General features: G+C 52.2%; 1 protein-coding gene across 3 annotated transcripts in view; it reads left to right on the top strand.

Annotated features, from left to right (window-relative positions):
* Positions 1–13,716, top strand: part of RGS3 (regulator of G protein signaling 3) — an 87,805-nt gene that overhangs the window by 50,170 nt on the left and 23,919 nt on the right. For all 3 annotated transcript variants that reach the window (XM_086475849.1, XM_086475850.1, XM_086475851.1), the window contains one exon: positions 12,563–12,685. In XM_086475849.1, the coding sequence (XP_086331975.1) occupies positions 12,563–12,685 (123 nt within the window). The remainder of the gene's footprint in view (positions 1–12,562; positions 12,686–13,716) is intronic.

The raw sequence follows: 13,716 nt of genomic DNA, 5'->3' as shown, positions 1-13,716 counted from the left end.
TGAATGCTTTAAACAGATTTGCAGTCACTCAGACATTGGCACAGTTACCTTTGTGTCATGAAGCAGCCAAGGAGACTGCAAAATTGGTTCACAGTGACTGGACCTACCTAGTCATTGAATGCAGTGGGTTTTTTTTTCCCTTTTCAAGTGACTTTGCTGTCTTCCTGGTTTCAAGGCCTTGTATTTGCAGGGGTGGAAATCTGGATCTGGGAAAGATCCCCAGGGCACAGAGGAGAAAGGCAAACATTGCTCAGCAGCACCGCGAAATAATAAGCTATTGTGAAAGTGGGATGAAAATGTTCAGAATGAAAGTTGTTCACCTTGAGTGGCTGGGAATTGGGCCAAAGCACGACTTGCTGCGTAACCATCGGCCGACGAGTTCTCTCACTTTTCCCTTTTGTTCCTTCCTTGTCTCCTCTATTTCTTCCTGGGGTGGTCAGGCAGGAACTGCCTCCTTGGGGGTTTGCTCACTGCGTGTCCCAGTGTAACGTCAGGCTTGGTGAAGCCTCCCTACCCAGCTGATCCTGTGCTGTGGCTCAGAAAGGCTGCAATGGGTGTTTGTCAGTGACATCCCGACAGCGGGATGAGGCACTCTGGCATTTTCTCATTCACTTGGAAAAATGCATTTGGAGCCTGACATTTAATTTAGAAGCTTTGGGCCCCTAAGTAGAAGTGACTGAGAGACCTGGGTGTGTTTCCTGAGATCTTGAGATATGAAGACTCATCTTTGTCAAGCGGTAATGAAGTGCTTGGCTTTCTTCTGAGGGGCTTAAGTGGCTCTAACAGCTCTGGTGATTGAGATCTGTGACATCCATTGCAGTTGGAGTGTGGTAGTTGTATAGAAAGCGTGAAACATTTGCTTTCCGACATGCATGCGCCCTGACAGAGGACAGTAGGTCTGGACTGGCCACGCTTAGGGGATTCTGCAACCCCCTTCTTGTTCCTCCTGTCCACCCGGGGTATTTTGGAGCAAGTTGCAAGTGGAGTGGGAGCTTCCTGACCCGTGGTGACCGGCAGGTCCGCCACACGCGCGTACCCAGGAGTGGCTGCTCACACCCTGCACTGTGGCAGCGCACGGCTTTTAGGTGACTTTGGCACAGCCTGTGGCTCAGAGGCAGCACCGTGCTGATGGGGACATTCCCCAGCCCACCTCATCCCTGCTGGACCCCATGGGGTCGCTTTGAGGCTGGTGGTCTGCCCTGAGCTGGGGAGTTCAGCCTGATGTGAGATCCTGCCTGTGGGGAGGTGGGGAGGTGATTCTCCAGCTGTGTGGTTTGGCTGGGTCTTTGCTGCAGGGAAGGGAGAAGGTGGCTTTTTTGTGGGCGCTGTGAGTTCATAGCGCAGACAGAAACTGCCGGCTTCGAGGCTAAGGGGACAGTGCCCTTCCAGCCAGAAGTCTCATCAGACTCTCCAGCAATGGGCAATTTCGGTTCAAAAGGGGAAGCTGAGGCGCAGAGAGGGGGATGTGCCTGTGAGTCAGCAGCGAGCCAGGGCAGGACGGTGCCCTCCCGACTTCCCTGTGACTGCTCTTCTGGGAAACGGTGACTTGCAAGTCACAACCCCGAGAGCCACATGGAATGGGTGACCAGGCTGCAAGGACATGGGCTGGTGGTTAAAGCACGAGAACAGAAACCTCCCCCTTTTGCAGTGCGGGGGGTGTGTGGCTCAATGAACTGTCCTCAGTGGAGGCAGACCTCAGGCGAGCAGAGATGGGCTCTTAAATGATGGGATGCTGTCATGGGAGCCAGCCTGGGAGTATTCAAGCATCTTCTTCCTGCAGGGAAGTGAGGAAGAGAGTCACCTTCAGGTCATCTGTCTTTTCTTCTTTGCATCCACTTTTCAGGAACAAAGCTTTAGTTACAGGGTTGTGAGGGTGCCACCACGAGGTTTTAAGTCTTGGCAGCCCGTGGGAGGGAAGGGATGGTCCCCTTCAAAGGCGTTCCTGCAGGCTGGCTGCACACAGAAGCATTGTGGGGGGCTTGGATGCCTCGCTGGGCTGGTGGGAGCATGTCTGTGGTGTTAAGGTTATTTTTGCAGTGGGGTGGATTCAAGGCATGGCCTGCTGTCAAATGAAATCTGGGATTCAGTTGCAGTGGAGTGACACTCTCATGTTGAAGCGGCGCATGTGGCTGTGGGAAGGGTCTCCAGGCCAGCCCAGCATGGCTCTCCCCATTGCCTGATGGACGTGGTGTCCACTGGGTGCCATGCTCCTGGCTGTGTGACCTCCTTTCCCCCCGGTGCAAGGCTCAGCCTCCTTCCCAGCTGTGGGAATGACATGGTTTCCTTCTGCAAGGATGGCTTCCTGCGGAGAGGGGCTGGCTCTGCTTCGGGGCCGTGCTCAGGCTGTTGGGAGTTGGGGTGATGGGAGGCTTGGGAGGGCACCCCTGGCAGGGTGCTGGTGCTGGCCCACCCCTGGCACCCTCGGGGTCCCAGCGATGTGGCGCAGCAGTGCCCTGTGGCTGGGTCCTGCTGGCAGACGCGTCTGTCCTGCTGCCCACACCTGCACCTGCTGGTGGCAGCTAGAAGGCTTTGTGTAAGGATGTGTAGGGGAAGGATGCTTGTGTAGACATGGCTTTTTGTCCCATGTCACCCTGAGGGGTCTCTCCCCCTCCTGATCTCCTGTCCCGCTCTTTGCAGCAAGTGCTCCATCCCTGGGCTTGCCTGCAGCGCTTTGCCCTGCTGGGAGCCTTTTGCTGTCTCAGCTCTGCCGACTGGTCCTCTCCGGGGTGGAGGCGATGGGGCAGGGGGGTTTGGTGGTCGTCGTTATCTGAGCTCTTCTGTCGCCGTAATCTGGCAAACACGTCTGTTGTGCTGCCGTGATGGAGCTGGGGAGGTGGATGGAAGCTCTCGTACTGCTATTTCTTACCCACAAACCATCTGCAATGAGCAGTAATGTATTTAGTGCTGCTGTGAGCTGAAAGGGAGCCCGTGGGGCTGGCCTGACTCTGTGTTTGCTGTAGGAACAGCTCTTTGCTATTGAGCTGCCGTTGCTGCTCCTTCTCACCCGAAAGGTCTGTGAGTAATGTTCTGACCCATAAGGTCTGTGAGTAATGTTCTGACCCAGAAGGTTGCGTTTTTGCATTCGGATCTGACGTGATCCAAAATAAAAGTATGTTTCAATGTCTGTAAGGTGCTTAATTTATTTTAAACAAGACAGAAAATGCGAACTTCAGGGAAACCAAAGTGTCATAAAAAAGCTTCTGCTAGTCATCCTGTCTAATCACGTGTAAATAAATCACTCCACAGAGCTGAAGTCCTCTGCATTCTGGTTATTTACAGTCAGGTAGTAAATGGTAATCTTTATAGCCTGGTGTAGGTTACAGCAGGAGGGGTGTTTATTTCACAGGCTCTTCCGTGTGTGAATTGCAAGGCTTGGAGGTCCAAGTGCAAGTGGCTTTCATCCTGGTGAGGCCTTCTGGAAGGGAAGGGCTAAATATAGGTTGGTGTTGGAAAGAATGCAGAGATAGAGGAATGTTCTCCAGTGAGCTGTCTGTTCTTCGTGGTTTTGTTCCTCGTGGTGTTATGGGGTAGCTGTGATTGTCCCAGCACATAAGGAAACCAGGACTTTGGAAGTGAAGGTGGTACCTTTTAATCTGAGGAACACTGTGTATACCTGGAAGCTTGTGTAATTTTTCTGTTTGCCAACTGGTATGTGAAAAAGTACTACCAATGCGTGCAAACCTGATCTAGGATATGTTTCATTTCAGTATTTTAAATCCAAATGAAACAGTTTAAAGTCAGTTGAACAGACTCCACCTGCAAAAGATTTGGGCTGATTCAGTGTGGACCCACGTTTCTGCACCCTAGAGAATTTGGAGTGTGGGAGTTCGGCCCCATTTCCCCCCTGCCCACGTGCCATTCCCTGCAGGGGACATACACCTCCTGTAACGACATGTAAAACCTGTCAGAAGAAAACATTTACTGCATGGTGGGAATCAGTAGCCTCATAGGGAGCCCGTCCAGAGATGTGGATGTGGTCAAGGGCTGTATTCACACCCTTCCCTGCTCTGGAAACATGCTACTGATGGAAAACTGCAGATCAGTGTTTTATTGCGTTGTTAGAAGTTTTTGATTCGAGCCCAACATATTCAGACCAAATTGACTTAAAATCAAATGGCTCAGTAAGTTTTTCATTTGAAAAACACTGGGGAAAAAAAGATCTTTTTCTCTGGAAGTTTTCATCTGCAGACACCGGAGTTTCTCTCGGGAAACTGCTCCAGCAGAAAATCTTTTCAGTAGCAACTTCTTGGCCAGCTGCGATGAGCGTGTTTACAGACCCGAGCAAATTAGTGCTGCAAATCTGTGCTTGACCTTGTTTTGCCTTGGAGGTGCGAATCCTAACTCTGCACAGAAGATCCTCTGGACAAGCGTTAAAGAAATGACACTGTTCGTCACCCCCCTTACCCCTGCACCCTGTGCCCTGGCACTATGCGGACACATTCCTGCACCCATCGGGTCCCCTGGGGCCACCGTTCCTGTTGGCATCCTTGAGCTGTGTCCCAGCTGCTGGCGAGGGCTCACTTTGAACAGTGCTCTTTAAACACAGCTCTAGTGAGGGACGATATTGTAGGGTGTGTCAGTGTGCTTCACTCCAGAGTCTTCACTGGAGATGTCTCAGCTCGCTCCGTAGGAGAGTTAATTCTCCAAAGTGTTCTCTGTTCCTGCCAGGAGTGAGCATTGCTAATTTAATGCCCTTAGGGACGTAGCGTTTTCTGTTTCTGTCCTGAAGGGAAAGAGCAGGGAGAACTGAGGTTCCTGTCTCCATACAGCGAATCTGAATGCTGGAAAAGCAATTTACTGGTGATACAGGGGATTTTAAAGCTCAGGGACGCACTGTGACATGGCAGATATTATACACTTGGGGAATTTTGAAGTCAGCTCTTGTGGACATGTCATCAGAAGTGTTCGCAAGGAGCTTTTTTGGGCACTGTCCTGGCAGATGTAGAGGGTGCTTACGTTTGGTGATAGGGAAAAGGGCTGGCCAGGGGGTGACATCAAACCTATGCAACCAAGTGAACAACTAAGGTGAATTTGTTTAGTAAAGAACTGAAAAAGTAATTATTAATGAAAGAGAGAAAAAGAGTACAGATGGAGCACGACTAGAGCAGACGTCCTCACAGACACATGGCTTGATATGACGCCACACCTGGCCTGAAAACCTGGAAAGACAGGAGATTGCTGTGGTGCTTAATAAACAGTTAAAAATTCTGGTCTGAAACCTCAGCATGAGCTTCTGTGAGCATTGCTCTGCCAGGGAGGCCTTGGGAAGCCTGGCTCTTGCTTAATTGCAGACAGTCATCACTGACATGGTAGAAAACAGCAAATCATGCCTGATAAAGCATGCATGTGACTTGAAATTTGGGCGAGTGGGAGATGATAAGGAGGATAGTTTAGTGATAGGGCAGTGGGGGTTAGTTTTTAAGGTGAGTGAAAGCTGACAATGTGTTTTCATGTGATTGTGGGGAAGAGAGAACTGTACACACAGGTCTGTGAGGGTTGGAAGTGGCTGAGAAAGGCTTGTTGGGGGAAGGATAATAAGTAGCCATGAGCTCCTGCAGCAGAAAGACAGCATCAGTAATGATGAAAGTTTGGGATTCAGTCATCTATTCCATTCCTCTGTTCTCTGACCCCAAAGTGATAGCCAGAAGACTTGCATTTTTGGGTTGAATTTGTTTCCAGCTGAAACGGGATGGTTTTGGCAGGGGGCCAGAGCAAAGGAAGTTGTTCCACTTTTCCTTTTTCCCAGTATGAAGAAGGATCTGGTGCTCTGGGTTGGGCTCTGTTGTTGTGGTTTCCCACCATCCTGGTTACTCTGCTCCTTGGTGGGGCTTGAGCAGCCTGCAAAATGTCTCGATCCCTCCTTTTCAAATGCTCCATCTATACTTTTGGTGCTTCAAGACAAGAAAATACCCACAAAATGCAATGACAACAAGGCTGGTTTAGAGACATGAGCTCAGAAAACCTCAAGGCTGTGAATGAGACATGGAGCCAAGACCTGTCCCCGGCTCTGACCCCAAAGCAGCACTGGACAAAGGGCACGGTCTGCAAGCCCCCAACACAACTCGTGCAGGAGGGTTTTAACCGCAGCCACTGTACGAAAAAGAGCAGTGATTTGGGAGTCCCTCACCTTGCTGGAACACAAAATCCTGAATCTTCTGCTGTGACGGTCACCCCACGGGTGCCAGAGCTCTGCAGGGTGGAAATATAGTTGGGGTTTAAATTCCTGGTAAGAGAAAATCGGGTGTCAGCTGGCATTGGGTGCTGTGTGCAGGATGGGAGGAGGTAGAAGAGACAAGCATTTGTCTGTGAAGTGGACTATTGCTCTGTTGAAATTGTGTCTCAGTTTCCTCTAATTCATAATAGGAAGAGAGATGATGTTTGTCAGATTTATGGGCTGTTATTTGTCAGATGGGCTGCTCGTGCTGTGGTAAAGTGGAAGGGCCTCTGGGCTGTGGTGGAGTGGGCACTGCAGGCAAGGCTAGAAATGTTGGCATCAGTCATACCTGAAGACTTCAAGCAGAGCAAATCTAGATGCACTCCTTGCTGCCTGCTGTTGCCAGTTTTGTCCCATGAATTTGAAGCACACCGAGAGAACATGAAGTGTATTCCGTTGCCTTCCTGTTCCCAGTCCTATTCAGCGTAAGGGGGGACTCCCTCTCCTCCAGCCGTTCTGCTGGTGGTGGTCAGGAGTTGTTACCAGACAAAGAACCCTTTCCTGCTCTCTGACATCTCCTCTGTGTCTCGCAAGCTGCGGCTCATTTCTGGGATGCTGAGGTTCACCAAGCAGGGCTGTGTCCTGCGCTGCACCACGCCAGCCTGCATCTCCTGGAGTCACACTCAATCTGCACATGCCGAATCCCTCTGCCCTGTCACGCCTACAGCAACAGCTTAACCCTTTCCTGAATAGAGGTTTCCATTTTCCTCCACACAAAGGATGGCAGGTCCCAGCCCCTGAATTTCTGTGTGGCGCCGAGAAGTCCAAGGTGCAGCCTGAACTGCAGGTGCAGTGAGATAACGTTAGACCAAGACTGCCAACATTTTGACACGTGCTTCTGAAGGGGGTTGTGGCATGAACCCATGGGCAGACTACCCCAAATGCCGAGGCATTCCTGAAATGCAGCCTTACCCAGCATCCCCATGACATGCCCCAAATTTCAGCTGCAACTGAAGCGTTCATCTGGTTCAAACCAGCGCTCTCCTGGTGTGTAGCTGGAGCCAGAGCCCGCAAAGCGATGGCTCTGAAGCTGCTGTCCAGGCTGCTCCTCTGTGCAGACAGACCCTTGGGCTCTCTCTCCTCTGCCAGCATGCATTTACCCAGGTTAGATGATGTGGAATGACACCAGTAGCAGAAGCCCCGGGTTGGCATAACCCATAGCCTGGGGACAGGGAAGCTCCTGGGCAGTGACAGCTCCCAGTTCAGGTCTCTTCAGGCGGGGCAGGGAGTGCTTGTGTCCCAGTTGGAAAAACAGATAAACAGGGGCACTCTGCTTCCCTGGTTTTGTGAGTCTTTACCCAGTTCAACCTGAATCTCAGTTTTGAGGCGATCACACAATGTGCTTTTTGGAGCACAAGTTCTTAATTTTTTTCCCCAGCTTTAGTTCTGTGGTCACATTTCCCAGATTTGGGCAAAAAGAAGAGCTGATAGGATGTGGTTAAAGTACTGGAGAGATTTTAAAAAGGCCCAGGCACCAGTGAGTGATTTTGGAGGGGGAGCGCTGTTCCCTGGGGCTGGAGCTTGCTCTCTTTGGGGCTGTGCTAGGGGAAGGAGGTACGGGGCTGTGGGGCTGTGTTTGCAGCAGGTGGGTAAGCTTGGTGTTACTGTTGCTGGGGCTGCTCAGCTGTGAGCTCTTTGGCCTGAGAGGAAAGGGTATTTGCAGAATGGGAAGGTGGTGGACCCGCTCCTGTTTGCCAGGCTGGTGTTTGCACCAGGAGCTCCATGCCTGGCTGGTCTCGGGGCTGGGGATTCCTGTGAAGGCTTTTATCTGATGAGGTGCTTCAGGACAACCTGCTGGCCTACGAAAACAGACTGAGCCCTATGTCCTCATTGGCTGCTCCAAAGTGGGTGGAAAATTTTCTTTGGGATGGCTTTTCCTCCTGGAGGCTTAGCATCCTCCAGGCTGTGCCACGATGCAGTGCTCCCCTGGCGTTTCTCCTCCATCTTCTCCCTCCTTAGCAGCAGCATCTAAGTGCAACAGAGTCCAGCCAGCCTGGGGTGATCTGGAGACACTGGTGGCTCTGCATCATGAAGGAGCAGGTCCACTTTGCTGTCTTGGTGCCTCTCCTGATCCATGGGTGTCTGTAGGACAATGAAAACTCATTTCCTAAGAGCCAGCCCTTGGTGCCACAAGGAAGGATGGGCACATCTATCCTTCAACTTCATCTACAGAGCCTCCCTGGCCTGAAAACAAGCCACACAGCAACCAGCCACGCTTCTCTGCGGAGATTGCTGTGCCTTGCAAATGGCAGCTCCGTACAAAACGTCTGCTCAAGCACCCATGAGATCCTATCACCTTTTGGTCATCCCAGCTTTCAACAGGGCCCCTGCTGTTACTGCCAGTGTTTGTTTTTTGGGTGCCACCAGTGTGCCCAGCAGTCCAAAAACCACAGGAAGAGATTTAGTACCTCAATCCCCCCCCAGCATAGCTTACCATGGGAGCAAACTGAACTTTCTCATCAGATCTAGCTCTATGGGTCATGAAATGACCAGCCAGCAGTTGCCCATGTTTTGTGCACAGGATATTCCCAGGGCTTGCTGTTTCGCCGGTGGAAGGTTTGCTCTGCAATTTAAAAGCTATTGTAGTCTGGAGCCCGTTTCCGAGGTACTTCCCCTCTGGGATCTCTGCTGGGTTTGGCTACTGACCAATGCTCTGAACGTTCGGGGCCAGGGCCTGGGCAGAGCTGAGCTGGGCTGCGAGCCCTGTCCCTGAACCACTTTACCATAAATCCTGCAGAGGAGAGGAGCCCAGGGAAAGGAGTGGAAGTGCATCCCCCTGGTCTGTTTGGGGAACATCCACCTGAGGACCTGACCGCCCCCTGGAAGCATGTCTGCTGGCACGGTCAGGGGTGGCAGTGGTGAGATGACAACAGCCCCCGGGCTAGCCTGGTCCCTGAGTTCAAGGGGTTGGAGGTGTCAGGCTGAGTCTGGCTCATTGTTATTATAATATCTTAGCTTTGCAGTGTTGTGTAGAGCCACACTTGTGTACCAGATGCTCTTGTGGGGGGTCCTGCACAGAGGGGCACGTCTGCAGCGTGGGGTCTTGGTGTGTAGAGTCTGGGAGCCCCTTGTGCGATGTGGTGCTGTTCTCTGGGAGCTCTTCGGCTGATCTGTGTGCTACAGAGCCAACAGTCCCTTTTTGGTTGGTGTCTGCTGGGGTAACCAGGAGCTCTGCTTGGCCAGACTCCTTGCCTGTCACCTCCCCATGCTCCTGGATGCAGTGGGGCTGGGTCTCAGCCTGGGGGAGCATCCACAGGGGTTAGCTTTGTGCTTGGAGCAAAAGGAACCTTTTCCTGTAGATAATCTCTAGCTCTAACAGGGCCTGTTTGGGGCTTGTGTTGGCTAGGCTGGGTCCTCCTCTGGGATGCATGCCCCGTGTTTTCCTCCTGCTCTCCCACAGGCAGCTCTGGCACGGGGTCTTGTGCTGGCGCAGGGTCTGGCACTGCCCTGGAGCCCTGGGCTCACCGGAGGCTCCCATGCCCGTCGGCACGCAACACCTGCAATAACATGTTTTTCAAAACGCCGGGCTGAAGGCAGTCGGAAAGCGACTGGCAGCCACTTCAGTCGCTCGCTTTATCTGGTCGCAGACGCCCCCTTCACGCCATCTGCATCCTCCTTTCCCAGCACTGTGAGATTAAACCCTGTTTTCTCTTTGTAAATATTGGCAGGCAAAGCAGCAGCCTCCCTGAATGAAAACAATAGTGGGGAGGCCGGTTCCCAGAGCGAGCCCTGAGCGAGGCAGCGTCCCGGTGTTAGCCGATCCCCCTGCTCCAGCCTCCCCGGTGTGCGGGAGGGCTGAGCTGCGCAGCTCAGTCCTCTAGCAGGGGCTGGGCTCCAGGACACGTCCCACCAGTAGAGCTTCATCCCATTGACCCACCAGCCCTTCACATGTCTGCCTTCCACCTGGCTGGATCCCAAGGGGCTTTGCAAGCGGGAGTCTGGGCTTTAGAGGCAGTGGGGAGTGCTCAGCACCTGCGGGTTGGGCTGTCTCTTTCCCCGACACAGTTAAACGTTATTGGGAGGGAGCAGGTTGATGGAAGAGGGAGAAACAGAACTCTTCCCTTGGGAAGTGTGCATTGGAGAGGTTAAATATCACTGTGAAGGAGTAAAGTGCTGAGATGTGACTGCTCTAGCACAGAAATGGTAGTAAAATACGTACAGATTGGATAAAAGCAATTTTGGCTGTTCATGTCCTCCCTCAGCCTTGCCCACAACACACGTTGGGGCAGTGTACTTTCTCCTCCAACTTTTGGACCAGAAGGCAGTCTCCTCTCCTGGCTTTAATATTCCCAGGTGGCTGGGACTGGGCCGTCTCTCTGGTTCACTGAGGCTGAGCAGGAGGGAGAGGGGCGCTTTGCTCTCAACAGCCAGTGTGGGCTGAGCATCACTTTATGCTAAATTCAATCAAAGAGATGGGGACTGTAATTGAATCAGCAAGGGGCTGCAGAGCAGGGGTAAGTGAGCGGTGCATCTGTCACGAGCAAGGGGATACGAGACGTCCTTGGAATTGCTTTAAGCCTCAAGCCAGGGGAATTGCAGAAGCTCGGTAGGGACAGGAGTGTGCAGTAGTTACAGCATCAGGGTGGGCACTGGGCTCCTCGGAGCTGCGCTGGTGTCTTTTAGGCTCTGCCAAGTCCTTTCTGTCATTCACTTCTGGCCCCAAGTGCAGGGTGTGGAAATTCCAGCCTGGATTTCCAGCCTGGCAGATTGGCACCCATCCTTTTCTCTGAAAACAGGAACAATTATGTGCCTTCCTAGGGATGAGTGGATATCACAGTAGTACAGCCTGGTGATCTGCTGGCATGGGACTGGGAGAGACTGAGACATCTGGGATGGGAAAGAGCACTGTGATGCTCCAGGGGATGCATCCAGGCTCTGGGAGGCAAGAGGGAGCCCCACCACCTTGTGCCCCTGAATCACAAACCTCTATTCCATTTTGATAGTGCTCAGTAAGCCTGAGCACCTTCAATGTTTAAGCCTGTTTCTGCTGTAGAAATAGATGTGGTGATATCCAGACATGAGAAAGATCAAATCTCCTTCCTGGAAGTCTCCTTGGAGGGGCAAAGGACTGAACTAGATGCCTTTTCTTCTAGAGGTGACGTGGGAGGTTGATTTATTTACCACTTTAGCAGGGATTTTTGGATTAAACATGAATGAATTAGCATCCAATGAAAACAGTGTTTTAAATGGTGTGACTAAAAAGCATTTCCCCTTTTGACTGTGTTGTGTCTCTGGAGTCACAAAGCTGCAAGTTCCTTAGTTCTCTCTGACCTTTCTGGGAAAAACAGGTTGTCAGAGACCTGCCCTTCTGGAAGGAAATCCTAGGGGGAAATGAAAGGCCTTTTTCATGCCCTTAAGTGGAAGACTCTTTTTTTTCTTTCTTTGCAGTTCTGTCCTGAAGTTCTGCCTTTTTTTTTTTTTCCTTTCTTTTTTTTTTTTCCCTCCTCTCATCATATCTGGCCACAGAAGGAGGTGATCCAGCCATGGGCATTTCTGGACCCTTTTTAAAGTGAAACCTGCAAAATCCCAGTGGGCAGCAAATGTTACTAATGCTTAATTTTTAGCACAAAAGATGAGCAGTTTAAGGGCTGGGAGAAACTTGCCAAGAGAACTTGGTCAGAACGTTTCTTAAATGAGTGGGATTTGGCCCAAAGAAAACCTGTCCAAGAGGAACAGGTCCATAGCAAAAAGGGTGTGTGCAGGGAAGGGGCTAGGGCACGAGGGGAGGTGGGTTCAGCTGGGGTGAATTCCCATCATTTCTCTTAATTCCTTCCTCGCTGCACTTTGCTCACAGACAGTGTGTGACCAGAACTGGAGCATCGTCCTTGAAACAGCCCCTGATGCCTGCTCTAAGTAAGGAGCAGAACAGGCGAGGCTGGTCTGGAGCTTCTCCTGAGGTCTGCCTTCCTCCCAGCCCCACTCAGCCCGAGGCGCTTGTTTTCATCAGTTCATACTATGGCGCCTCATTAATGTTTGCGTACAGCAAAGAGCAATTTCCACCCTCTGAATTAGTTTAATAGACACGTTTCACTGTGGTGGCACAGCGTGCACAATTGCTGGTGCTCTGCCCGTGCCTTACCGCTCTGCTCCCGCTTATTAAAGCAAAAGTCTGCTGCTCTGCACCACACCAGCCTTTCACCCTCTCTCTGGAGGAGATGCCACTGTGAAGCTGATTTCCCATCTATTTTGCTTCCTCATGCCCCGAGCACAGGACGCTGGTGCGAGCTCTCCTGTTATACGTACATTCATCTGGTACAGTGTGTTGGAAGCAAGTAGTTTGCAAACAAAGCCGGGGCCTGCGACACACAGCTAATGACCTTCTCTCTGCCTGTGTTTCCTTTACGTCAGAAGTCGGAGTGCTTATTAAGTTTGGAGGCTTACTCCCAGGAGCAGAAGAAGAGGATCTGCTGGTGTCTGGCTGAGAACATCACCAAGCAGCAACATCCGGCATCAGCTCCTACGGAGAACAAGGTAAGAGACCCAGGCGGGAGCTGAGCACCCTGCTGGGAGCATCGCGGGGCTCTGCCTGTGCTGGGAGGTTTGCTCCAGTGACGCTCCTGCCCAGCGAGCTGCTCTGGAGGCTGGTTTTTTTTGCCAGGTGAGGAGCGAGTTTGTATTCAGGCACTGCTGCGTCTGCAGCTTTCTGCCCTGCTCGGGGAAGCAGATATTGGATTTGCATCTGCTGACCCGAGCCGAGGCTGCTGCTGCTGACGCCTCCCAGCATCTGTATTTGGACAGCTGAGGCCGGGCAACCTGGTGTATGGCCTTCCCCGAGAGCTCGGCTCTAGGGCAGGACTGAATGCAGAGGGGGAGGTTTGGGCCGTGATCTCTGGGTCCCGATTAAAGGCGGAGGTCATGGGAGTAGTGGTGCAGAGGTTTACCCCTTCTGTACACTCAGACGGGCTCGGGCGTTTGATCTGGACCCCGCAGATGGCCTCAAGGCACAGAAAGGTCGTTTGAGGAGTGCTGTTTTTCGTACCTAGCAAGGCAGCACCAGCACTTTTACCACGCTGAAGAGAGCTTCAGCCTGGCCTGAGAGCATTGCCTCAGCAGTGCTGGCAAGAGAAATGCGTGTGTGGAGCGGGTTTGAAGCACTGTTGGGCACTGTAGTTAACACCTCCTGTCTGCCTGGCTTTGGGGCTGGGGCTGCCACCATGTCGTCTGGGATAGTGGTAATCTCTGCTGGGGTCATCTCATACCCTGGGGATTGGGTTGGACTGTTGGTGGGTGACCCACTGCTCTGGGAGAAGAGAAACACACTGTGCTGAGTGTTTAGAGTGCTTTAAGTGAGGCAGGTGGGGATCATGGGGGTAAAACCACCTTGGCTGGTGTGCGGTGGTGGAGCAGCTCCCGCCCCACAATCGACTTGTGGGTGCGTGGCCCGGTCTGGCTCAAAGGCAGGTGACTCGCTCTCACCGTATCCGTGGGCAAAAGCAGGAGCAGGCGGCTGTGCTGCCGCCTGGATCCAGAGGCAGAACGACGTGGCTTTTGCTCTGCAGCAT

The sequence above is a fragment of the Leptosomus discolor genome, chromosome 19, assembly GCF_034619465.1.
Source record: "Leptosomus discolor isolate bLepDis1 chromosome 19, bLepDis1.hap2, whole genome shotgun sequence".
Taxonomy (NCBI): domain Eukaryota; kingdom Metazoa; phylum Chordata; class Aves; order Leptosomiformes; family Leptosomidae; genus Leptosomus; species Leptosomus discolor.
This window is presented reverse-complemented; position numbering and strand designations above follow the sequence as displayed.